Source organism: Eutrigla gurnardus (genome assembly GCF_963514095.1).
Source record: "Eutrigla gurnardus genome assembly, chromosome: 15".
Classification (NCBI taxonomy): Eukaryota; Metazoa; Chordata; class Actinopteri; order Perciformes; family Triglidae; genus Eutrigla; species Eutrigla gurnardus.
The window spans coordinates 892313-917360 of NC_139938.1; the positions used below are offsets into that span (position 1 = coordinate 892313).

A 25048-nucleotide genomic window follows, 5' to 3' on the forward strand; every position below is an offset into this window, starting at 1 on the left:
ATGCTTGATCCTCTCTTAACATGGTGCTTTATGATTGGCAGAAGCTGGTCTGTGGAACGCCTCCTCACGATCTTGAGAATGGGTCTCCTGGTGGTATGTGATACTTCCAAGATGCCAAAGACCCATTTTTTATTCCGTCTCCATGCTGGTCCCATCCTCCCACGGTTGTACTGTCAAACATTGTTAGGGATATAGTACATCAAATTAATACAAGCACTTTGAAATTCAATTTACATGGGTGTTCAAAATACCTGAGTCTAACTTCATAGTACACAGATGGATTATTAATTTTGCTGGTCAAGGAATAAATCATAAGGTCTATTATTTGTTTACTCATTTCAGTCTAACAGCCATAACCAACAAAAAACAGCACAAGTACAATCAACTATCAATTTCAAATGGGATGATTTACTTTGTCATTTGAAAACTTGTTCTATCAAATAAAGTTCCACATATTGAGCAAATGTATCTTACCTTCCTTTTGTGTGAGAATTTACTTTCATCCAGCATAACAAAGCTATGTCGGCCGCCAACTTTCATTTTACCCTGACTGCGCAACTTGTGAATAGCACGTCTGCAGACCTGCATATAGGAAAACACAAAGCACAACATTACTAACTGCTAAATACTAACTGGAAAGTCTGGTTTCTGACATAAGAGAATAATGTATAGCCAACCATATTTTTTGAGCAATGAAGGATCTCTAATTACCTTGATGTGGCTTATAAGCCAGTTTACCAATGGTATTTCTAATTTTACTAAAGGAAAATGTGGTGTGACATACTTTTCTCAGAGACGAAGCCATCTTTGTTAAGGTTCTGCTACTTGCTGCAACACCGTCCTCGATAAGGTCAACTTGTCTCAAGCGCAGTCCCTGGGAAAATCTACAAAGACATGAAAACAAGAACAGATCACTAGCCCAATGGATAAAAACTGAATATAAAAACTCACACTGATTGTTTTTTTTAATTCTAAGAGCCCGAGGCCTATTCCAGAAAGTAGAAATGAGAGGAGAGAAACTCTGGGTTTTCAATTATATACCACCAACTTCAATAGAGCACATTTTGAAACAACAAGGTTGACTAAAGTGCTGCACAGTAATAACATAAATGCATTGTTGTAAACTCTGGGTCAGTTACCATGGTAACACATTGTCTCTGTCTCCTCCCTCTTACAGAGCTGACATACTGTTTTTTTTTACCCATTGAGTCAGTCCATAGCAAACTGCATATTGAAGCATAGTAGTGGTGGTATCCTGGTTGGATATCAGTTTACTCGGTCTTCAAGTCCACTTTTATGTCCTGTCACTTTCAGAATAAAACACCTGCATGTACTCTTTACCTTTAAGTGATATCTTAACACTGCGCAGACAAGATAGCTTTATTTAGTCATTGGTCTGATTTCAACTGAGTTCCATTAGCAACAGACAAAACAAACCCACCTGTAAATGAATTCCAGGTGGTTCTGGAGGGATCTGCGGGACTTGTAAAACATGGATCCTTGGCGAACTGAAACACTTCTTCCTCTGTGTCGCCTGCAAATCCTGTAAAAACAACTTGGTCATGTACTTGATCATGTATCCATTACAAACACAGACAGCAGCCTAAAAATGTAGAATATTTTAAATAGAAATTTAAAAAAAATACAAAAGAGAAAAAAATATTGTATTTCCTCAATTTAAAGACGGCCCAAATTAGCAGCCGGCCTCTTTTAATAACAGGTCTAAATAAGTAAACAAGCGATAAACACACAAGTCCCTTCATCCACGTGTATGCGCACTCTCAGAAAGACAAAATGAGCAAATTCACAGTAAATTTTAAAGTTGAGGCTTTGAAATATGCTGCAGTGATATCGGGGAACACGCTGTGAGGCATTTTAATATTGATGGCAGCAGTGTTGGGAACGTTACTTTAAAAAAGTAATTAGTTATAGTTACTCACTACTTGTTCCAAAAAGTAACTGAGTTAGTAACTGAATTACTTTATAATAAAAGTAACTAGTTACCAGGGAAAGTAACTATTTGCGTTACTGTAAAAAAAAAAAGTAGCTTTATGTCAAAGAATTTGGATTTTTCTTGTAATGAGATGGCAAACTGTAGTCTTGTAGTTACTCCTATAGTCGCGTAGCTTGTAGTCTTGTGTATAATAATTGAGATTGCATTCTCTGCACCTCGCATGCGGGAATAATTCAAACTTGAGGAGAAATTATACAGTGGGAGACGCTGTGTCTGTCATATATCACAAAACAGGGTCAGAGCGCACAGCAGTAGACATTATGACGGCGAGACCCCGGTGCCTCCACGAGCCGCTGGGCCGTTCATCATCATCATCATCATCATCACCACCGTCTTCACCATCCGCGCTCCACAGCTGCACCGGATTCCCGTCCAACACCAGAACGGCGGGACGGTGGGACACCGGGGACCGCGTGGCCTTCGCGCGCTGCTCAGACCAGCAGCAGCCCCAACTCCGGCTCCAGCTCGCGGCAAGTTTGCACGTTTCTCCACGGACAACAGGCTGCCGAGACCAGGCACGAGCGGCGCGCAAGCAGAACACGATCCTGACTTTTTTTTTTAACCGACAACCGACAAATTCAATTCATAGTAACGCACCGCATTTAACGTTCAGTAACGATAACGGCGTTGTAACGACGGAAACAGTAATTAGTTAGATTAAAAAATAACGGCGTTACCTAATGCCGTTATTTTAAACGGCGTTATTCCAAACACTGGATGGCAGTCTGGTGAGGGCTTGGAAAAAGCAAAAGTCAGCACTCTCAGTGGAGGTTGACGTAAAACGGGTCAGACTGCAAGGCGTAAATAATATGGTATAGCATTTTTTTTTTCAAAAACAAGACAATATATTTTACAAACACGAGCAAAACATTTCCACTAACGTTAGTCTTGTTGAAAGTGGCTAGCTAGCTTTTCTTACCAGTGGAAGCCGTCCTGTCTTGAAACATGCACAGCAGTCATTGGAGTATCACATGATTTACACATCATTTGGCGCTTCAAGAGTCCCTTCCTCTGCATCCAAAGAACAATCTTTCTTCGATTGTCAACAGTATCTCTTGCACGCAATAAATCGGTTAATCCTTGCTTTAATTCATCCATGTTGAGACTAGAGCACTGCAAAAGTGCTCTAGTTGAGATCACCCTCGCTTTTCGTTTCTCCAAATGGCGCTCAGTTTGAAAGTTGCGGGAGGTTCTCCTCGCGCATGCGCATTGCGCCCAATCAGGAACAGCTCTCTCTTCTTCTTCACTTCTGGCGTCGTGTGGCTGCAGACCCGAGACCGCAGACCAGAGCTGTGTGCGTTTGTGAGCTGAAAAACGTGTAAGTGTCATACTTTTTTGTTTGCCACAAACTTTACTTTCTACTGTTAGTTCAAAAAATCAGTTTGCTTTTAGGAAGGAGCCAAGACAGGTAACTTCCTTTTTTTCCCCCTTTCTCATGGTTAGTCTTTGGTGAAGTCTGACCTCCTGTCACATTTGAGTTACTTTCCTGCACGTGTTCAACTTGAAAAAGGTGCATTGACTGGTTGTATTGGTAAGAGATGAAAAAAAAACAGTAGCAAGACAAATTAATGACTCAAGATAAACGAAAAATAAAATCACCTGCAAATGCAGACTGCGAACATACAACAGACCGAGCTAACGTTGAGTTTGCTTGCTAGCAAGGAACCTGCTAACTGACACTGCACATATTTTCTCCTGTGATTAGCTTGTTGTAGGATATTTCATTTTATAGCTGTTGTTATTTTTCAAAATAGCTGAAAAGCTCAAAATTGTATTATTGGGTATATATTGGGTATATATTGGGTATATATTGGGGGGTCGAATTATGGTCATCCATGACCATAATTCGATTTCCAAAAAAATAGGACTATGTTGACCCCCTCCCCCCACCCGCCGCCCCAGGGTTGTAAAAAGTGGACATGTCCCAGCAAAAGAAAACTGGCATAAATAGCCAACTATTTTTATTGGCATCTTTTATATTGTTTCTATATTTAGATTGTCATAGGTATTAAGAATTTTCATTCATGAAGTGCATCCCTCATGTTTTTGTATATTTGACTGCTGCATGTACAGTATGTAAATTATTATTATGTATATGCAAGTTAATAATTAACAGGTAGGCTAATGCATCTGTAATAGATATCATAATGCAGAAATTTTTGTAACAATAATAGCATTTTCTTGAAACTGTGCCTTGCTTTTTATTAATCTAGCCCGCTTCAACCATGAGTCGTCGCAAGGTGAAAGCCAATCCCAAGGCTGAGTCATCTCCCCAGAACAGCATAAAAGGTCTGGTAATATCCTTTTTTTCTGGTATTGTAACTAATTGTCGAGATGTGGGTCATTGACTACCAAATATTAATAACAGCATTGTTTTTAATAATGTGTGGCTCAAGGTTTTTACAATACTGTATAGTGTTTTATACTGTACACTGTGTCTTGCTGCTGTCACAAGAGAATTTCCCAGTTTGGGACCAATAAAGTAGGTTCTCAGTATGGTCCATGTCTATGGCTGATGCCGTGGCTGTTCAATACATTGTTTCAGCATCAACATCACATAAGCAATAGTCATATTGTATTACATTTTTGTATTTATACATTGTATAAAAAACAAAAAAAAGCAAAACTGAGAGGGCAGGCAGGTGATACACAGATTCTACATGCACAGCAATTACAAAGAGTGTATAGTGACACAATGACCCAATTGCAGCACACAATTAGTTACATCTTAGAATCTTTGAGACCTTTGTGCATAGATACACAATCAGGGATTCTTAATTTATGTGTTGCAATTATACATACCTCCTGTTATTATTTATTCCTGTTATTATTGTAAGAGAAATTCTTATGTAAGGGTTACTTCATTTGTAATTATTTCAACAGTCTCACCAAATGAAGTTATGGAGGTTCAAAAACTCAAAGAACTCCTGGAGGCAGAGAAAGAGAAGGGGCAATTTCGTGATGAAACCATCTCCCTCCTCAAAGATGATAAGACTTACCTGAAAGGAGAACTTCAGAAAAAGGATGAGCTCATCCATCAGCTACTCTCCAAGAAGGATGAAGATAATTCCACAATCATGCCTGGCAAGTCAGGTGAGTAATTATCCATTCACATTCATACAGTACAAGTATATTTTTTTCACTCTCAGGTTTTCTCCAGTACACAGACAAAATGTGTTTTCATATTTATTCCTTTCTCACAACTAGATCACTAGCCACAGAATTTGTTTTGTTATTTGCAGGTGTCAAACGCAAGCATGGGAAGAAAGCCAAGCAATTAATGAGCATTGCTTCTGACAAGGAAGATGAAGACTCCAGTTCTGTTCTTTCTGATTCATCTGAAGGTAACAAAGGCACATACAGATGAATCAAATCCCACATTTTTTCTCATTGTCTGGTAGGGTTAGGCGATGTATCGGTATTAAGAGTTATACTGATATATTAATGAATAATTAGTGGTAGGTCACACTCTTCATTTTAGCTTTTACTTGTTATGCAGTGATCTGCTGTCCACTGAAAGCTTGACAGAAGGGCTTTGCCTTCACTGTCAGTTCTGCAGGCCATAATGTCATATTTCCCTTAGTGCATCTGCTTTATCAACAAGTTTTGGTTGGTTGGAAGAGGCCATGTTTATCACTCTCTCACCTCAAACCTGTTTCATTTAATTGACACATTCAGATGCATGTCTTCATGATGACATTTTTTTTTATTACCTGAGCCTGTACTGCCAAAAACAATCTCTAGCTACCCAGGGGGCAAAATCCCAGTTTTTTGAAAAACGGACACGGAGCGTTGTAAAAGGTTTGACACCAGAAATGATATCGAGGAACTTCAAGGATTAAAACCTGGGTGGACAACCCGGTCAACTAGCTGCTGGAAAGCTACAGGGGGGCCAAAACCCCTTTCTTGGGTCATTTTGCTGACGAAATGATGTAAATGCAAATATTTAGGTACTACAATGGCATAAATAGTCATACAACTATAACATTTGGCAGAGAGTATCTTGACACATAGGGGGAGGCATGAAAAAAAGATTCTGGGGTTTGTTGCAACTCGATTTTAAGATATCACCCTCAACATCCCAAAAAAGAAAGTTTTTTCTATCTCAAAAGCCCCACTTGCTGTGGCCAATGGTCTTCTCTATCTATCTGTTCACTTTGGGGAGACCAGAAATAGAATGGTTTCTGATCATGCCAGTTAACATGTAGTTTTTCACAATAGGTGTTGCATTGTTTGGAGACAGCCTGTAGCTTTCCAGTAGCTAGTAAAGGCTATCTTGGACTCAAATGGAAGCTTATGAATTAAGGACATTTTCTATATACATGTTAGGCATAGATATTGTATTGGTCAGTTCACATCCTTGCCCAGAAATAACAGTGGCATAAAGTGTGTCCATCGTCATAGCTCTGTCACAACTAAAATATGGAATATTTTAGGCTTTTGCAACGTGCCATGAACCCTTACTAGTCAAAAACAGACTAACCCTAACCCTAGCCCATATGGTGGATGAAAGGTAATTACTAAGGATGTCATTGTTATGTACCTACACACAGAATACAATCAAAAAATGGATTTATTACTGTAGTTAACATACATATTTATCATAATCAAGAAAATGGTGGACTATTTTAGGCTTTTGCAACGTGCCATGAACCCTTACTAGTCAAAAACAGACTAACCCTAACCCTAACCCTAGCCCATATGATGGATGAAAGTGTTGGGGTTGTAGCAGGAGCAGATTTGGTTATCAACAGTTAATTATTAATATCAATATGATTATCGGTATTAATAATTATTGTGTCGGCTTTCTATGTGATGCCCGATGCCGACCAGATCGGGGTGAAACGTTTTTCAGACGCACCTTCAAACCATGGGTCCTAGATGAATTAATCCAAAGGAGTTTTTATTGCGATCCCAAACGAAATCCATAAATCAGGATGCACAATTCCAAACGATCAACCAATGAATAAACTACGAAACGAAACGAAAACGAATCTGATAATATTCAGTCTTATTCGGTCTTATTGGGTGTTATTCGGTGGTTAAAAAACGATATGCTCGCCCCGTCTTTGTCCAACTGAAAGAAAGAGAAACGCCTCCGGCCTTTCCGGTAGACATTTAAAAAACACACCTGATAGGTAGCTGTCAATCATTGGGCCACAGATGATACCATAAGCAAATCATAGGGGGAGCAATCATTCCAAATAACCAAGGCATAATCCTGTTGCACAAAAATATATACAAATAATTCTAAGCTTAAAAATGAAACGCATAAATAGCAGTATTCAAACAGAAATATTTCATATAAGCAATATGGCTCCAACATTCCGGCCCCTAATTGTTAACCCAGAACAATTATCAACATAAACGGAGCTGCCTTGGCAATATGTAATTACTATGTCATAACAACTGTACATCTGAAATAGCCAAGATAAGTTCATAATTCATAATTAAGTAAATTCAGTACATTTCAATTTATACAATGACATAACCTTTTTTTTTTTTTTTTTTTTTTTTTAAGAGTTCATGAGTTTGCTGTCTTGCCTGACAATGCAAACCGGGCATGCCGTAATGTCCATGTGCTGGAAAGCTCATCGGGGGCATGCACATGCCGTTTAGTCCATTGGGGCCTGGGGGTCCCACATTGGTGTGCCAGTGGGTGTGGTGCATGTCAGCAGATGCCATGGGATGTCAATGAAATGGTATGCATGTTGCCGTGTATGAATGTGAGCATAGTAGAGTGTGATTGTCAGTAAGTGGAGAGCCAACTGTTCGAGAACAGTGACCCAGTTGGAACGCAGTGTTCACCACTGGCTCATCGTCATCTCAGTGTGCTGAATAAAAGTCTATTCTGCTTCCAGGAGCAGGCAAATCTTGTCCACTGGTCTTTCCAATTCATTTGTCTTTGTCTTTAGGAGAACTCGGCGGACGAAACCTTTGGAGTCTGGCATTGTTTTGATGATACGGCCCATTGGCCAAAAGTTGCGTGGAGCTTGGCTGTCCACGATGAGAACTACATCTCCTGTGGTGAAGTTCCTCTTTTTGCGGTTCCACTTTTGACGCTCCTGCAACATTGGTAAATATTCTTTGGTCCACCTTCTCCAAAAGAGGTCTGCAATATATTGCACGTGCCTCCATCGTCTGCGAATGTAGACATCATCTTTGCTGAACAGGCCTGGTGGAAGAATCGGTTTCCCTTTCAACTGAACGAAGTGATTGGGTGTCATGGCCTCCAAGTCACCTGGATCGTCTGATGCTAAGGTGATTGGCCGGTCGTTCAGTATAGCTTCCACTTCGCAGAAGGCTGTCTGCAAAGCTTCATCATTCAGCGTTTGCTGTCTCAGGACGGACTGGAGAATGCTCTTCACTTGCTTGATTAGCCGCTCCCACACACCACCAGGATGGGCTCCGTGGGGAGGGTTGAATCTCCATGATATGCCATCCTGCAGTAAGGCCTTCTCAATCTTGCCTCCGTTCAACTGGTTCAGAGCTTCCTTCAGTTCACGAGCAGAGCCTACAAAGTTAGTGCCATTGTCTGACCAGATTTCCTTCACTTGACCTCTCTGGCAAATGAAACGCCGCAGGGCATGAATACAAGAATCGGTATCCAGGGAATGAGCTACCTCTAGGTGGATGGCTCGGCAGGCCAGACATGTGAATAAGGCTCCGTATCTCTTTACCTTACCACGTCCTTTTTTCACTTCGATGGGCCCAAAATAGTCCATCCCGACATATGTAAAAGGAGGTAGGTCTGGTGTGATGCGATTGGTGGGAAGGTCAGACATTATCTGCTCCCCCACCTTCCCACGCTGACGTCGGCAGACATGACAATGCCTGATGATCGTCCTTGCTAAAGAGTTGGCTTGCAAGATCCAGTACTTGCGTCGAAGCCTGGAGAGCATGTGATTCCTCCCACCGTGGCCGGTTAGCTCATGGATATAATTGAGTATCAGCTTGGACACATGTCCACTTTTGGGCAGGATTGCTGGATGCTTCACCTCTTCCGGCAGTGCTGATCTGCTCAGCCTTCCTCCCATCCTTAGCACTCCATTCTCCAGAACAGGGTCAAGTCTGTATAAGCTGCTGCTCTTCTTTACTGTGTAACCCTTCTCTAAAGCAGTCTTTTTCTCGTGGAAGCTGTGCTCCTGTTCAAAATGCACAATAGCCTCCTCTGCTTGGGCCATGTCATCTACAGAAAGACTTTGAGTGGGCAGCTTGTCTTTGAACTCCTTCATGTGGTCCTCCAGCAGTGATTGTGTTTTTCTACCCTGATCCACTTGTGCACAAAACGCCTTTTGTGCTCGGTTTCTTTCCTGGAACAAGCATTGGAGCAGTTTTCTTAGCTTTAAAATCCACGCCACAGCTCTCTTGAGGCTTGTCCACTTTGAGTGTTCAATGAATTTGTTTGTGGGACTCTTCTCTCCGTTTGTGGGACTCTTCTCTCCCTCCACCACTGTGCTGCAAACAGTGATATTTTTTCTCCTTTCGGGGTCATCATCAGTGATCTTTCCCAGTTCTTCAAAGGACCTTGGCCACTGTGACTCAGGCTGTGAGAGGAAGTCTGGGCCAGAAATCCACCTTTTGGAATGCAGCAGAGCACCTGCTCCTAGGTCGCGTGATGCGTCATCTGCAGGGTTGAGGTTTGAGCTGATGTGTCTCCACTGTGACACCTTGGACATGTCCCGAATGGTGGAAACTCGGTTTGCCACAAATGTCTGAAATCTTGTGGTGGTGTTTGCAATGTATTTCAAGACAGTTGTACTGTCTGACCAGAACACTGAATCCTCCCATCTGTAACTCTGCCTTCTGCATTCTGTCCATTTTAGCTGCCAGGACTGCCGCAACAAGCTCCAGTCTTGGGATGGTTGTTTGCTTTAAGGGAGCCACTCTGGCTTTTCCCATTATAAAAGTAGAGTGGACGTTGTTGTTCTTGCTGGTCAGTCGAAGATAAGACACCGTTCCATAGCCAAACTTGCTGGCATCACAGAAATGGTGAAGTTGTGCTGCCTTTATCTCACCGAAGCTGCTTGGTGTGAGACATCGGTCGACACGAAACTTATCCAGCTGCTGCAACTCAGCGACCCACTGCTGCCACTGTTGAGCGATGATTTCTGGGACTTCCTCATCCCATCCAAGCTTGATCTTACACAGGTCTTGCAGAATCCGCTTGCCGGTAAGTATGACGGGTGCAAGGAACCCCCGGGGGGTCATACACAAAGTTGACAGTTGAGAGTATGCCACGTCTTGTAGTTGGCCGTTGCTTGACCGCCATGCTGAATGTGAAGGTGTCATGCTCGACATTCCATTGAGCTCCAAGAGCTCGCTCCATAGGAAGGTGTTCTCTATCCAGGTCCAGTGTTTTCACCTCCAAGGCCTTTTCCTCCTCTGGTATTAAGGAGAGGACGGTACGATGATTACTAACCCACTTGGTTAGCTTGAATCCTCCTTTGGCACACACCTCGGTAAGGCCTTTGTATAGAGACACTGCTTGCTCCTCCGTCTCTACAGCCTTAAGGCAATCATCCACATAAAAGTTGCTTCTGATGGTGTCAGTCACATCAGGTGGGTAGTCATTCCGATTGTCGTCTGCTGTTCTAAGCAGGGCAAAAGTGGCACAGCTCGGTGAGGACACGGCTCCGAAGAGATGAACGGTCATACGATGTTCAGTGGGCCTTTGACTGAGATCACCGTTAGGCCACCAGAGGAAGCGTAAAAAGTCGACATCCTCTCTTGCTACTTTCACCTGGTGAAACATTCCTTGTATATCTGCCATTAGAGCGATGGGACCCTGGCGAAAGCGTAGAAGAACGCCAAGCAGTGTATTGGTCAAATTGGGCCCTTGAAGGAGCTCCCGGTTCAAGGATGTACCACCAAAGGTTGCAGCACAGTCGAACACAACACGAATGGTTCTCTTTCTGGGGTGATGTACACCATGATGTGGTATGTACCAGACCTTCCCCTCATCACACTCCAGCTGGTCGTTGGGTACCACCTCAGCGTATCCCTTCAAAATGACATCGTTCATAAAGCCTTTGTATTCCTCAAAGAATGTGCTGTTCTTCCCGAACTTTCTCAGGAGGTGAGCTGTTCGCTGCTCTGCCATCTGGCGATTGTTAGGCATGCTAACTTCTTCCTTGTGAAAGGGTAGCTTGAGGTGGTAATGGCCATCTTTCAATGTAGCAGAGGTAGATGCTATTTTTAGAAATTGCTTATCCTCCACCGACATCTCCTGCTTCTCATCATAATGCTGTTCAGCAAAATCTTGATTGTACTGCTTGACCAGCATCTCTTCCAAACTTGCAATAGAAATTCGATTTGCACTCACATATGGACGGCCATGTCCATCCACGTTCGTGGTGCTGTTGCCGAGTGGACCATTGACCACCCAGGCGTATGGTCCATTACCCTCGCTGTTAACTATTCTCCAAGGTTCAAGCGCCTTTGGTGTATTGACACCGATCAGGAGTTCCACGCCTGCGTTGATTTTAGCAATTTTAACATCCTTCAGATATGGCCACTTCCTGATGTCATGTTCGTCTGGGATGTTGTCTTTGGTGACGGGGATGGTTTGCTGGGTGTACACATCTGGCAAGTCCAGAAATGTGTTGCTGTTGAGCCCAGCAACTTCCAGGCCAGTGATCCTGTAGCTTGTTATAGGCCTTTCCTGTCCCAGTGTTTTGAGCAATATCCCCATCTTCTTCCCCTTTGCGTTCAACTGCATCATCAGTGCCTCAGTGCAGAATGTAGCAGAGCTGCCAGGATCAAGAAAGGCATACGTCTGCACAATCTGGCTTCCTCTAGAAAGCTTCACCTGCACAGGAACGACAGCAAGCGTGCACTCTTTGCTACCGGCCCCAATAGGTTGATGTGGTTTTAGAGAAACCAAGGCACTGCTCACAGCTGACTCTGCAGTTGTTCCATCTGGAGACCTTTTCTCTGTCTGAGCAACTTTTTTCTTTTCCAGTTCAATATGCAGAATGCCTGGGTGTCGTTGCTGACACACTCGACAGGTCAAATGCTTGCGGCAATCCTTACTCATGTGTCCTTTTGACAAACATCCAAAGCACAATCCTTTGCCTTTAAGAAATTCTATTTTCTCCTTGTTAGGTATGTGCCTGATCTTATTACATGACTCCATCATATGATCCCCATTGCAATACAAGCAGGGTCTTTGAAAAGCAGTTGCACTTGAGTCCTGGATTTGACGTTTATTTGGATGTGGCTTAGCAGTTATAGCAGAATCCTCAGGCAATGAAATCACTGTCGTGGCAAAACTGCTCCCTCTGCTGGTCGGTTTGTGTCCTTGTTTTGTGTCTGATGGCTTAGTCTTGGAGCCTCCTTTACTGGTGGTTGTCAGGTCAATGATATCACCAAAAACGGGTTCCAGTGCGATCCTAGCCTGCTTTTCCACAAATTCCACCAAGTTCTTAAACTTCACCCTTTGCCTCTGCCTGTCCTGGAAGTCACAGACTGTTGACCTCCATTTGTCACGGAGCCTGAATGGCAACTTGGAGACAATGATTCTGAGGTTGGATGGGTTATCCAGCTCCTCCAAATGTTGGACATCCTGCATTGTGTTGCAACAGCCCCTTAAGAATAATGCATAGGCTCGCAATGCCTGCCCATCTTCCGCCCTTATGGTGCTCCAGTTCAGTGCTTTATTGACATATGCTGTGGTAATCTTAATTTCATTACCAAAGTTCCACTCCAGCTGTTCTTTGGCCTGTTTGTAGCCTTGTGTTGGATTCATATGCAAACAGCTGCGGACGAGTTCTTTTGGCTGTCCAGTCGTGAATTGCTCCAAATAATAGAGCCTGTCCTGGTCACTGTCAGTTTTGGCCTCAATGCCGTGTTCAAAAGCTTTAATGAAAGACCTGTATTGGAGTGGGTCACCATTGAAAAGTGGTATTTCCTTTGATGGAAGAAGGGACTGCTGTAGCTGTTTCACCATGATTTCTGTTATGTCATGTTGTTTTCCCATAACGCTGACCAGGGTTTGATCATTAGCATTCAGAACTGAATTAGCATTTTGCTCAACATCCATGCGCCCTGAGACACTTTGCTGTTGAGATGGATGTCCTGTCCATGCATTGGTTGAGTGGGGTTGCTGTTGAGATGGCAGCGCTGTGCGCGCAGTGATGCGGGTTGGGTGTGGAGTTACTAGGTTGTATTCTGTGGGTGTGGATTCTGCATACGTCAGGTCACGCCTTCTCCTTGTGTGAGATGTTAGGCTGCCCTCAGACAGTACCTGGATTCGTGCAGCAGCTGCTGCCAGTTCACTTTCAAGTTCCAGCATCTCTCTCCTTGCCATGAGCTTGGCCTTAATTGTGGCTTCCTCCATATCCACTTCGTGTTTTTGGCTGAGAATTGCAGCTTTGGCTTTAAGAGCAGCACGCTCCGCCGTTGCTTTCCTCAGAGCGCTGGATGTGGTTGAGCTGCCAGCCTGAGACGCACTGTCACCCGGCCCAATATAATGATCCTCAGTCTCCTTTATTGTCGATTTGACAGTTAACCCAACTCCATCACCAACACTATTCAGTGCCTGTTCGTCGGCACTGTTCAACCATTCCTTCACACCGGTTAAGAATTCCTTAAACCGCAATAGTCTGGGCTCATACCAGTCGACATGATCTTTCTCTTGTTCGTCAATAGACAAAAATGATTGCACAGACACATGTAATTGCATAAATTAAGCCAACAATGTATCAAATGCTTCCAACTCATTTTCCACAATTTCCTTATTTTCATCATCATTCATCAATGCGGTGATTGTATTTCTCTTCCTTGTGAGCGCACCGAGTTTACCTCTACGAGTGCCTGTCAGTTTGAAAAGCTCCTTTTCAGCCGCGTTTTCATCCTGGATTGCACCCTCGGTTTTATTTTTATCAGCCATCTCGTATTTAGTTACGTGCTTTGCAACAGCGTTTCACTCAGCACTGACGAAAGGAGTTGGTTACTCACGGCTTGCTGCGTTGACAGTGAGCTGGTCAGGTGCATAATCCTTGCGCTCCGCTGTCCACCTCAAACAATGGGAACGCGCGCCCGTAAATCCATAAAGTTTTTTAACTTGTGTGTCGGCTTTCTATGTGATGCCCGATGCCGACCCGATCGGGGTGAAACGTTTTTCAGACGCACCTTCAAACCATGGGTCCTAGATGAATTAATCCAAAGGAGTTTTTATTGCGATCCCAAACGAAATCCATAAATCAGGATGCACAATTCCAAACGATCCATCCATCCATCCATCCATCCATTTTCTTCCGCTTATCCGGGACCGGGTCGCGGGGGCAGCTGCCTGAGCAGGGACGCCCAGACTTCCCTCTCCCCAGACACTTCCCCCAGCTCCTCCGGGAGGACCCCAAGGCGTTCCCAGGCCAGCCGGGTGACATAGTCACTCCAGCGTGTCCTGGGTCTTCCTCGGGGTCTCCTCCCGGTGGGGCATGCCTGGAACACCTCCCGAGGGAGGCGTCCAGGGGGCATCCGATGCAGATGCCCGAGCCACCTCAACTGGCTCCTCTCGAGGTGGAGGAGCAGCGCCTCTACTCCGAGCTCCTCCCGTGTGATGGAGCTCCTCACCCTATCTCTAAGGGAGCGCCCCGCCACCCTGCGGAGGAAGCTCATTTCGGCCGCTTGTATCCGGGATCTTGTTCTTTCGGTCATGACCCAGAGTTCATGACCATAGGTGAGGGTAGGAACGTAGATTGACCGGTAAATTGAGAGCTTCGCCTTTCGGCTCAGCTCTCTCTTTACCACGACGGACCGATACAACGACCGCATTACTGCAGCCGCTGCACCGATCCGCCTGTCAATCTCACGTTCCATCCTTCCCTCACTCGTGAACAAGACCCCAAGATACTTAAACTCCTCCACTTGAGGCAGGAACTCCCCCCCGACCTGGAGGGAGCAAGCCACCTTTTTCCGGTCGAGAACCATGGCCTCAGATTTGGAGGTGCTAATCCTCATCCCGGCTGCTTCACACTCGGCTGCAAACCGCCCCAGGACATGCTGGAGGTCCTGGCTCGAAGGAGCCAACAAGACCACATCGTCCGCAAAAAGCAGGGATGAAATCCAGTGGCTCCCGAGCCAGATCCCCTCCGGCCCACGGCTGCACCTAGAAATCCTGTCCATAAAAATAATGAACAGAACTGGTGACAAAGGGCAGCCCTGCCAGAGTCCAACATGCACCTGGAACAGGTCTGACTTACTGCCGGCAATGCGAACCAAGCTCCTGCTCCGGTCATACAGGGACCAAACAGCCCTTAGCAGAGGGCCCCCGACCCCGTACTCCCGAAGTACCTCCCACAGAATGCCACGAGGGACACGGTCGAATGCCTTCTCCAAGTCCACAAAACACATGTGGACTGGTTGGGCAAACTCCCATGAACCCTCGAGCACCCTGCGGAGGGTATAGAGCTGGTCCAGTGTTCCACGGCCAGGACGAAAACCGCATTGTTCCTCCTGAATCCGAGGTTCGACTATCGGCCGAATTCTCCTCTCCAACACCCTGGAATAGACTTTCCCGGGGAGGCTGAGAAGTGTGATCCCCCGATAGTTGGAACACACCCTCCGGCCCCCCTTTTTGAATAGAGGGACCACCACCCCGGTCTGCCAGTCCAGAGGCACTGTCCCCGACTGCCACGCGATGTTGCAGAGACGTGTCAACCAAGACAGCCCCACAACATTCAGAGACTTGAGGTACTCAGGACGGATCTCATCCACCCCCGGTGCCTTGCCACCGGGGAGCTTCTTAACTACCTCGGTGACTTCAGCCCGGGTAATGGGTGGATGAACCTCCGAGTCTCCAGCCTCTGCTTCCCCAATGGAAGACGTGTCAGTGGGGTTGAGGAGATCCTTGAAGTATTCCTTCCACCGCCCGACGATATCCCCAGTCGAAGTCAGCAGCTCCCCACCTCCACCATAAACACTGTTGGTGGAGGGCTGCTTCCCCTTCCTAAGGTGCCGGATGGTTTGCCAGAATTTCCTCGAGGCCGACCGATAGTCCTCCTCCATGGCCTCCCCGAACTCTTCCCAGACCCGAACCTTTGCTTCAGCGACCGCCCGTGCTGCAGCACGCTTGGCCTGCCGGTACCCGTCAGCTGCCTCGGGAGTCCCCCGAGCCAACCAGGTTCGGTAGGACTCCTTCTTCAGCTTGACAGCATCCCTTACTTCCGGTGTCCACCACCGGGTTCGGGGATTGCCACCACGACAGGCACCGGAGACCTTACGGCCACAGCTTCGAACAGCCGCGTCAACAATGGAAGCAGAGAACAAGGTCCATTCGGACTCAATGTCCCCAGCCTCCCTTGGGATCTGGTCAAAGCTCTCCCGGAGGTGGGAGTTGAAGACCTCCCCGACAGAGGGTTCCACCAGACGTTCCCAGCAGACCCTCACAACGCGTTTAGGTCTGCCAAGTCTGTCCAGCTTCCTCCCCTGCCAGCGGATCCAACTCACCACCAGGTGGTGATCAGTTGACAGCTCAGCCCCTCTCTTCACCCGAGTGTCCAAGACATACGGCCGGAGGTCAGATGACACAACCACGAAGTCGATCATTGACCTCCGGCCTAGGGTGTCCTGGTGCCATGTGCACTGATGGACACCCTTATGTTTGAACATGGTGTTCGTTATGGACAAACTGTCACCAGCACAGAAGTCCAATAACAGAACCCCACTCGGGTTCTGATCGGGGAGGCCGTTCCTCCCAATCACGCCCCTCCAGGTAACACTGTCGTTGCCCACGTGAGCGTTGAAGTCCCCCAGTAAAACAATGGAGTCCCCGGTTGGAGCACTCTCAAGTACCCCTCCCAAGGACTCCAAGAAGGCCGGGTACTCTGCACTGCCTTTTGGCCCATAGGCCGAAACAACAGTGAGAGACCTATCCCCGACCCGAAGGCGCAGGGAAACGACCCTCTCGTTCACCGGGGAAAACTCCAACACATGGCAGCCGAGCTCGGGGGCTATAAGCAAGCCCACACCAGCTCGGCGCCTTTCACCGCGGGCAACTCCAGAGTAGAAGAGAGTCCAGCCTCTCTCAAGGAGTTGGGTTCCAGAGCCCAGACTGTGCGTGGAGGTGAGCCCGACTACCTGTAGCAGGTAGCGCTCTACCTCCCGCACTAGCTCAGGCTCTTTCCCCCCCAGTGAGGTGACATTCCATGTCGCCATGGCTAGAGTCACCGTCCGGGGATTGGGTCGCCGGGGCACCCGCCCAGGACAGCCACCCAAATCCCACCGCACCGGCCCCTTCTGAACCCTCCTGCGGGTGGTGGGCCTACAGGAGGGCGGGCCCACGTCGCTCTTTCGGGCTGTGCCCGGCCGGGTCCCGTGGGCACAGACCCGGCCACCAGGCGCTCGCCTGCGAGCCCCAACCCCGGGCCTGGCTCCAGGGTGGGGCCCCGGTGACGCCAATCCGGGCGACGTAAACTTCCTCGATTTAAACTCTTTCATTGCAGTTCCAAACGATCAACCAATGAATAAACTACGAAACGAAACGAAAACGAATCTGATAATATTCAGTCTTATTCGGTCTTATTGGGTGTTATTCGGTGTTATTCGGTGTTATTCGGTGGTTAAAAAACTATATGCTCGCCCCGTCTACTAACCCACTTATATGAAGCAGCGTGCGCACGTCTGTCTCTCACTGTTTGACAAATGTTGTTACGCGTTCACACGTACGTGCGGTCGCAGATTTTGATGCTGCGGGGCCGGAAGTTGATCTGCTGTGCGCGCACCAAACGTGTAACATGAGCGTGTAATGTAGTTGTTCTGTGTTCCATTTTCATCCAGTAGATGGTGCAATCGATCCAATGCGAGATACAAACATGGGTGGATGACGGGACATGGCAGTTTTGCTGTCTTCAGAGTCGAGATAAATAAGAGATTCTTTCTTAGATGAGTGAGAACCAGTGTTGGGCAAGTTACTTCAAAAGCGTAATGCATTATTTATTACTTGTTACCAGGGCTGGACTGGCCATCGGGCATATCGGGCATTTGCCCGAAGGGCCGATGGCGATTTTGGGCCGAGCCTTTTTTTTTAATTTTTTTTACTAATGGTATTAGTGTTATTAATGGTATTAGTCATGATACATATTCAGTGTTTCCCACACATTGAATGGACTTAACTAGCGGCTCTAATAATAGGCCTAAACAGGAGGGCAGCAGCGCTTATTATAAGGGGAAATCCTTGCGGCTGGTTTGGTTCATCAACGTTCTGTTTACCCCCGTCGCCATGGCAAGGCGTCCCCCCCGCCGACCCCCCTTTAGCTGCGCGAGTTTGACAGTGCGTGCGCGTATGTCAAAACCAAAACACCAAGGAAGGCTGAGGAATAGTCACCCACTTAATTTAATAATAATAATAGTCATAATAAACTAATAGTATAAAGCAGCCATCCCCAACCGTGCGGACCCAGTGACTAACTAATAACCTGCCATAAGGTGAAATAAAGAGTCGGTGAAGTTGAAAATATATTCACAGATTCGGGATCAATACATCTGAAGTGAAACGTTTTCAAACACAAATGATGCCTCTTCCCCACCGTAATATCAAAGACTACGAGCTACAAGCACCAAAACACAGATTTTTTACAAAAATCAGCTGTCCTCCGAGCTGAACGGAGAACATTGATCTCTATGCGCAGCCGGCAGCCGGGCGAGTGTGCAGGGACCGTCTGCAAATTACAAGACAAAAGCAAGACGCTGCAAACAAGAGGAAAACAATATTGTATAACAGTGTTATACAATATTGTTTTCCTCTAGTGCGCCACTAGTGCTGTTGTTTTTTGTTGTTGATCAAAATATTCTCCAGGGGCATTCAAATAAATAAATCGTTGATATTGGACTTATTTTCTTTCAAGCGTACATTTCTATCTGTCCCTCAACACAGGCTATGACTACTACTACTATCTGCTACTACAACCAACCTGGACATAATTTGGCCCTCAGTGAAAACTAATTGGGGAACCCTGGAAGGCTCAGCACTGTGTTTTAGTCATTTTTCTTTTCATCTTTTCTTGAATGCTTAAACTCCTCAACCCCATTTAGTATGTCAACATTTTGTATTAGTACCAGCAGTTTGTAAGAAATTGGTCAGTGATTAATGTCATATTTTGGTTCTCAAAATTCACCAAATTGATGCATTAAAATTAAATCTATTAAAAATATTCTCCCGGGGGGGCATGCCCCTGGACCCCCCTACAAGATCACAAGCCCCCCACGATAGAATCCTGTGGGAAACACTGCTATTGGTACACAAAACTGGTAGATCGGCCCCTTAGTCATGATTGATTCTGGGCTGGACCAATTACAGCCGAGGGGCGATGGCCGACAGTGTACAAGCATTGTCACACAAAAAAATGTTTTCATTCATAGGCTTCATTGTCTTTCCATCGATACCTGGTGGGCCGGTCTCGGCTGAAAATGCCCGGGCCGATTTTTGGTCCCAGTCCAGCCCTGCATGTTACTGTCATTTCAAAGTAATTAGTTACATTACAATATTACTGTCTTTGAATTGTAAGGCATTACACTGCTTTTACATTACTTTTGCATTACTTTTGGCCAAAATAAAAGGAAATATGGATTTTTTGTTCTCAATAGATCTGCTTGTGTTCAATGCAGCTCATTACACAGCAGGATGTGATGTTTTTCGCTTCAAAATAAAAGAACGAAAAACGGAAAACATGTACTGTATCTAGGCTACTAACTTTGTGTCTGTGTTTTTCAATTAGCCTAAATCTAATAATAATATTGTATAACATGTCTATATAGACCCCAGCTAGCAAAAGTTATGTGTGTAATTTAAAATGTGTTTTCAATTAAAGCAAGCTCTGTAAGAGCGAGGAGCTGTTTAAAGGCAAGAAAGTGCTTGGAGACTGTAAAGGGCATTTAAAACAATATTTATTCACAGAAATTATAAAAGGGGGTGTGGGGGGAAGGGGTCCGTAATTGTGGTAGCTTGGCAACACCGATCCTCCACGACCACCGCTGGTCTTCCACTTGCACACTGTCCTCTGCCGGGCGCAGACTCGGAAGCTGTGAGGGAAACAAGATGGCAGTCACTGCACTTTTACACACAATACATGCACGCCACTTCATTTACGTCCTAAGATTGTTACTCACACGATGGGGCAGAGTATCAACTGTTCACCGTCACCTCGGGCACACGCTTCTCTCGGACTAGGCCAGGCGTACTCAAATACAAATCCTCAAGGGCCACAAAGATGTTTTTCAATGACTCAAAGGTCCATTTATTGAGGTCGGTCAGGCCACATGTCATATACTGTATTTAGTGCATTTCTTTTTGTTGTTCTTACCTCTGAATTTTGAGGATATGTTTCTTCATAATGTGTATGCTTTGTCTCATAATGCCGTTTTCAAATTGGAAATCTTCATCACAGATAGTCTCCTGGCATATTAAGCACATGGGTCCTTGTGCTGGTTGGAGGAAGAATGAATGCAAACTTTTCAGTCCATTCTTCTTTAAATTGGCGATTTTCACTGTCCACCTTTCTTTAGGCAGAGAACTTGGAACACGCCACTTTCATGTAATCTTTTCCCGTCTATGCTATCTATCTATGCTCCTACTGGCAAAGTGGCAACATGCGAACCGCTTCAAAAACGAAAGTGAAACTTAAAAATGCTCGCAGCGCGACCCAATAACAGGCTGTCTGTTGGCATGGAGACAAGTCCTGATACACGTGTTGACCCAACCAAAACACAAATAGTGGTATAGTAGTATTGAGTACCGCTGGACTAGGCTATATTTCCTTTCCTTTGTGGTCCTCATAACTGCTGCTGTCTGTGGCAGGAGGCTACGTTACGTTACACAGTTGAACCCGAGAGGAGGGGCCCAGTTTCAATGTTTTGTTTACACTGCAACAAGCAATACTCCAGACTCTACTTTAAAACTTACACAACACAAATTACCTATGTATTTATATAGTACTCACCATCTTTCCCACTCACCTTTCTCCTTCTTCTTTTTCTTCTTCTTCTTTTAAATTTCCGGTCCGGCAGGCAAAGTATGGCTCGCTGCTGCCTCCCCTGGTTGACTTAAATGAAAAGGCCAACTACATTACACGCTCATGTTACACGTTTGGTGCGCGCACAGCAGATCAGCTTCCGGCCGCGCAGCATCAGAATCTGCGACCGCACGTACGTGTGAACGCGTAACAACATTTGTCAAACAGTGACAGACAGACGTGCGCACGCTGCTTCATATGTACGCAGCTTCTTGTTACGCGTGACATACAACCTGCGCACGACAACGCACGCACGCACGCACGCATAACAAAGTAACCATGCGTTCACACACACGCTGCTGCGCGTCTTCCTAAGTGTTTTGACATCGATTTACCTTCATACGCACACACATACGCACACACACACACTCCACGTGTGTCTCTCCTTCTGTTTAGCTTAGTTTTGTGTGTTAGGTAGTTAGGTAATAAGGCTTTGTTAATTGCAGTGTTATTGATTGTGATCATTATTACTGATTTTAATAAATCTTATTATATTATAACTAGCGGTCTCTTGTGCTTGTTGTGTATATGTCACTGGATAACAGCAGGTTGTGAAGGCTAGTACTTGAATTTCACGCCCTTTGTAATTGTTAGATTGTTTTTATGCTTCTATGCCAATGATCACGATGATTGGCATGTGAGTATAAAACCTTTATATTGAGACTGAATACAGTTTTTTACATCTTTGCCCTGATCCCAGGGTGGTGCCCCGTTTATTCATGATTATATCATGATAATATATTAAATATAATTATTAATACCGATAATCACATTGATATTAATAATTAACTGTTGATAACCAAATCTGCTCCTGCTACAACCCCAACACCTGTGTTTATTTATTTGTGTATTTATTTTATTGATATTTACCTGCTGACCAACCAGAAGCAACACAAGTTAGTTAGTTCAGGCAAACTAAGTTCAAGGGGTGGCGTAGTCAGCTGAACACTAGGGGGCGTTACATTTTGGCGTTGGCGACAGGATGCCTGTTGATCTTTGAAGTGCTGTTGGTTGGTCACAGTGAGCGGCACTGTGTGTGTGTGTGTGTGTGTGTGGGTGTGTTTGTGTGTTTGCGTGTAGAGAACAGCAACTGGCAACATGAGTGACTCGGATGACAGGTTCCGAAGTGCAGCAGCTGCTGCAATTACGGCAGCGTGTGGAGCAGCTTCAAGCTGAAAACAAAAGACTGTCTGGTGCACAGGGTGACGATGCTGGAGGGAGTGGTCCTCCGCCAGCACGAAGAGAACAGGCACTCTATCTGCCCAGAGAGAGACGGTGCCCTAAGTTCTCTGTCTCCCGAACAGCTGGGAGCCTTTCTATTGAGGAGTGGACTGAGGAAGCAGAGAGCTGCATTAGGTCAAGGTACATGTCTGATCTAGAGAAAGCAATGTTTTTTTATGATCACGTAGAGGGTGAAGCCAGAAGCGAAATCAAATATCGACCCATTACGGTGAGAGAAAATCCTACAGAACTTATTTCAGTCCTAAAAGAGGTATATGGATGTTCTAAATCATATGTATATTGGCAGCAGCGCTTCTTTGACCGAAAACAAAAAGAAAATGAGACTTTGTTTGAGTTTTCCCATTCATTAATGGACCTGATGGCAAAGGTGAAGCAGTCTAAGCCGGATTCGATTGCTAATACAGACATGGTGCTAAGAGATCAATTTTGTGAAAATGTGCGGGACCCAATGTTAAGAAGGGAACTTAAACGATTAGTCGGGCGATGGGGGTTCTTATCTGCTAGATGTAAGACGGGAGGCCACTAGGTGGGTGGAGGAGGGACAGACGAGTCGTGACCGGACTCATAGCGCACCGGGGCGTAGAAGTGAGGCACCTTATATGTCCCAGTGTGAAGCCGCCTCTGCTCAACCCTCCGAGATGGCAGAGTTAAACGAAATTGTTTTGAAACAACAAGCCCAACTGGATCTCGGGCAGCCTGCCAGTAAATCTTGTGCCCTGCCGCCCTATAAGGAGGGCCGATTTAAGCGTGCCCCTAATGGTCAGCCCATCTGTATTAGATGTGATCAACCTGGACATATAGCCCGGTATTGTCAGTCTGCTCCCCTTCCTAGCAACCGGACAGTGCATTCCTGGGAGGGGAATACTGGTCGTTAGGGACCCTTCAAACGTGACCCTCTGTTACGTGTGTGTGGGTTTTCCTGTTTGTTGTGTCCTGATCCAGGTACCACCCTCCCCAGCTGACTGGACAGGCACACCTGCAGCACCTCAGCAATCAGGTGGATGAGGATAAAAGCTGCAGGGATGAAAGCAGACGGGTGGTGTGCGGTGGGCCAGAGAGCCGAACAGAGCGTCGCAGTCGTGGATGGGAGCTGTGTGGTATACTTTGACTAGAACGACTAACCCTGCGGCGAGCATTACTCCCTCAGTGGAGGGGTAATATCAGTGGTTGGACCAGTGGTTTGCTTTGTTCGAATTGTGTTTTCCCTTCCTTACTTTTAAGGAAGTTGTTAAAATAATTTTTCAATGCAACAACGTGTGAGGATGCTACAGAGGAAGTGCTCAAATCACTGTTGTGACTTGAGTCTTTTAAAGGCACAGGAGATAACGCGTCACTGACAGTTAACCTTCATGTAGAACAAGACATCATGACTACCAGGCCTCTGATAACATTTAGGTCAGCCATGGGGATACTAAAGTAATAAACAGTTCAACACATAAAGCTGTAACCTGAACAAAGAAAACTTTAAGACATGAGGTTATACAAAATTCAACAGAAGTGGTTTTGTGTTTGTATTAGAATAAAAGGTTAATAGTCGAAATATTTCTGTTATCTTCCTTTTCTTTAATCACCCTGTTTCATTATTAATTGTTGCTCCCCCTTCTTCCCCTGGACGTCACAACGGGGGACGTAACACCCTCCATGACCGTAAGGTAGCTACCCCTGGCATACTGGGTATGAATGTGCTGTCCGAGTGCTATAGGGTTCTCTTTGAACAACATGGTGCACAGCTCTTCCACTCCCCTCCAGTTAGGTCGGCGGCTCCGGCAGCCGTACGGGCTTTGTGACATTGTTAGAAGATTCAAGCCGTCTCCAATGCCTCCAAGCCATTTAGGGTCAAAGTCCAGGAGAAGTCTCCGGTCAGCTTGGGGGCTGGTACCCTGACTATGGTTCCAGTTACATGCCCCCAGTTGGATACTGCAGAGTTCTTGTTCGAGCCATTAGGCTGTGAAGATGGGCAGTTGCCCGAAGGTCTCCTGGTGTCCCCCACCCTCATCTCTGCCAAAGAAGGTGTGTTGTGTGCCCCTGTAGTTAATGTCGGGTGTATTGATGCGGGGCTTTCCCCCCGACGCGCCATTGGAACTGTGCAGGCAGTGATGGCGCCCTCCGCTGGGACCAATTTCGTTGACATTGAGCCTTCCTGGGAAGTGTGTTCTGCCTATGTCTACACTCAAAAAGCAACCACATACACCAACGCTCTTAAATCTCCCCTCCCTGACTTCGAGGGCCTGACCCTCCAGCAAGTTTCCAAAGCCAAGACCCTGTTTGCCCAGTATGACGATATCTTTTCGAAGGGTGACGAAGATCTGGGATGTACATCCCTGATTACTCACGAGATTCCATTAGTTGATGATGCCCCTGTCCATCAACCCTACCGTCGAATCCCGCCCACCCAGTATGAGATGGTGAAGGCCCATATCAAACAGCTCCTTGATAGTCAAGTTATAAGGGAGAGCAGCAGCCCTTACTCTTCCCCCATCGTTCTTGTCACAAAGAAGGATGGGAGTCTTTGTCTTTGCGTAGACTACCGGCAGCTGAACTCAAAGACCCGACGTGATGCCTATCCCCTCCCCAGGATAGAAGAGTCCTTAGATGCCCTGTGTGGGGCAAGATGGTTTTCCACCCTCGATCTCGCAAGCGGATATAATCAGGTTCCGATGGCAGAGAAAGACAAGTCGAAGACTGCCTTTTGCACCCCGTTTGGGCTCTTCGAATTCAACCGAATGCCATTCGGGCTCTGCAATGCGCCCGGCACCTCCCAGCGCCTTATGGAGCGCATGTT

At 45.9% G+C, this 25048-nt stretch overlaps 1 protein-coding gene and 1 long non-coding RNA gene across 2 annotated transcripts; one reads left to right on the top strand and one right to left on the bottom strand.

Moving 5' to 3' along the window:
• Positions 1 to 728: 728 nt before the first annotated feature.
• Positions 729 to 3021, bottom strand: LOC311025609. Its single transcript, XR_014598404.1, has 3 exons — positions 2934 to 3021; positions 1442 to 1543; positions 729 to 884 (listed from the first exon to the last, which is right to left on the bottom strand). It is a non-coding gene; the product is annotated as an uncharacterized lncRNA (long non-coding RNA).
• A 236-nt stretch (positions 3022 to 3257) lies between these two features.
• Positions 3258 to 5587, top strand: LOC311025606 (uncharacterized protein). Its single transcript, XM_084028579.1, has 4 exons — positions 3258 to 3332; positions 4228 to 4303; positions 4898 to 5107; positions 5257 to 5587. Exons 2-4 carry the CDS (start codon positions 4240 to 4242, stop codon positions 5379 to 5381), a joined length of 399 nt encoding a protein of 132 aa, XP_083884705.1. The 5' UTR covers positions 3258 to 3332; positions 4228 to 4239; the 3' UTR covers positions 5382 to 5587.
• Positions 5588 to 25048: the final 19461 nt, after the last annotated feature.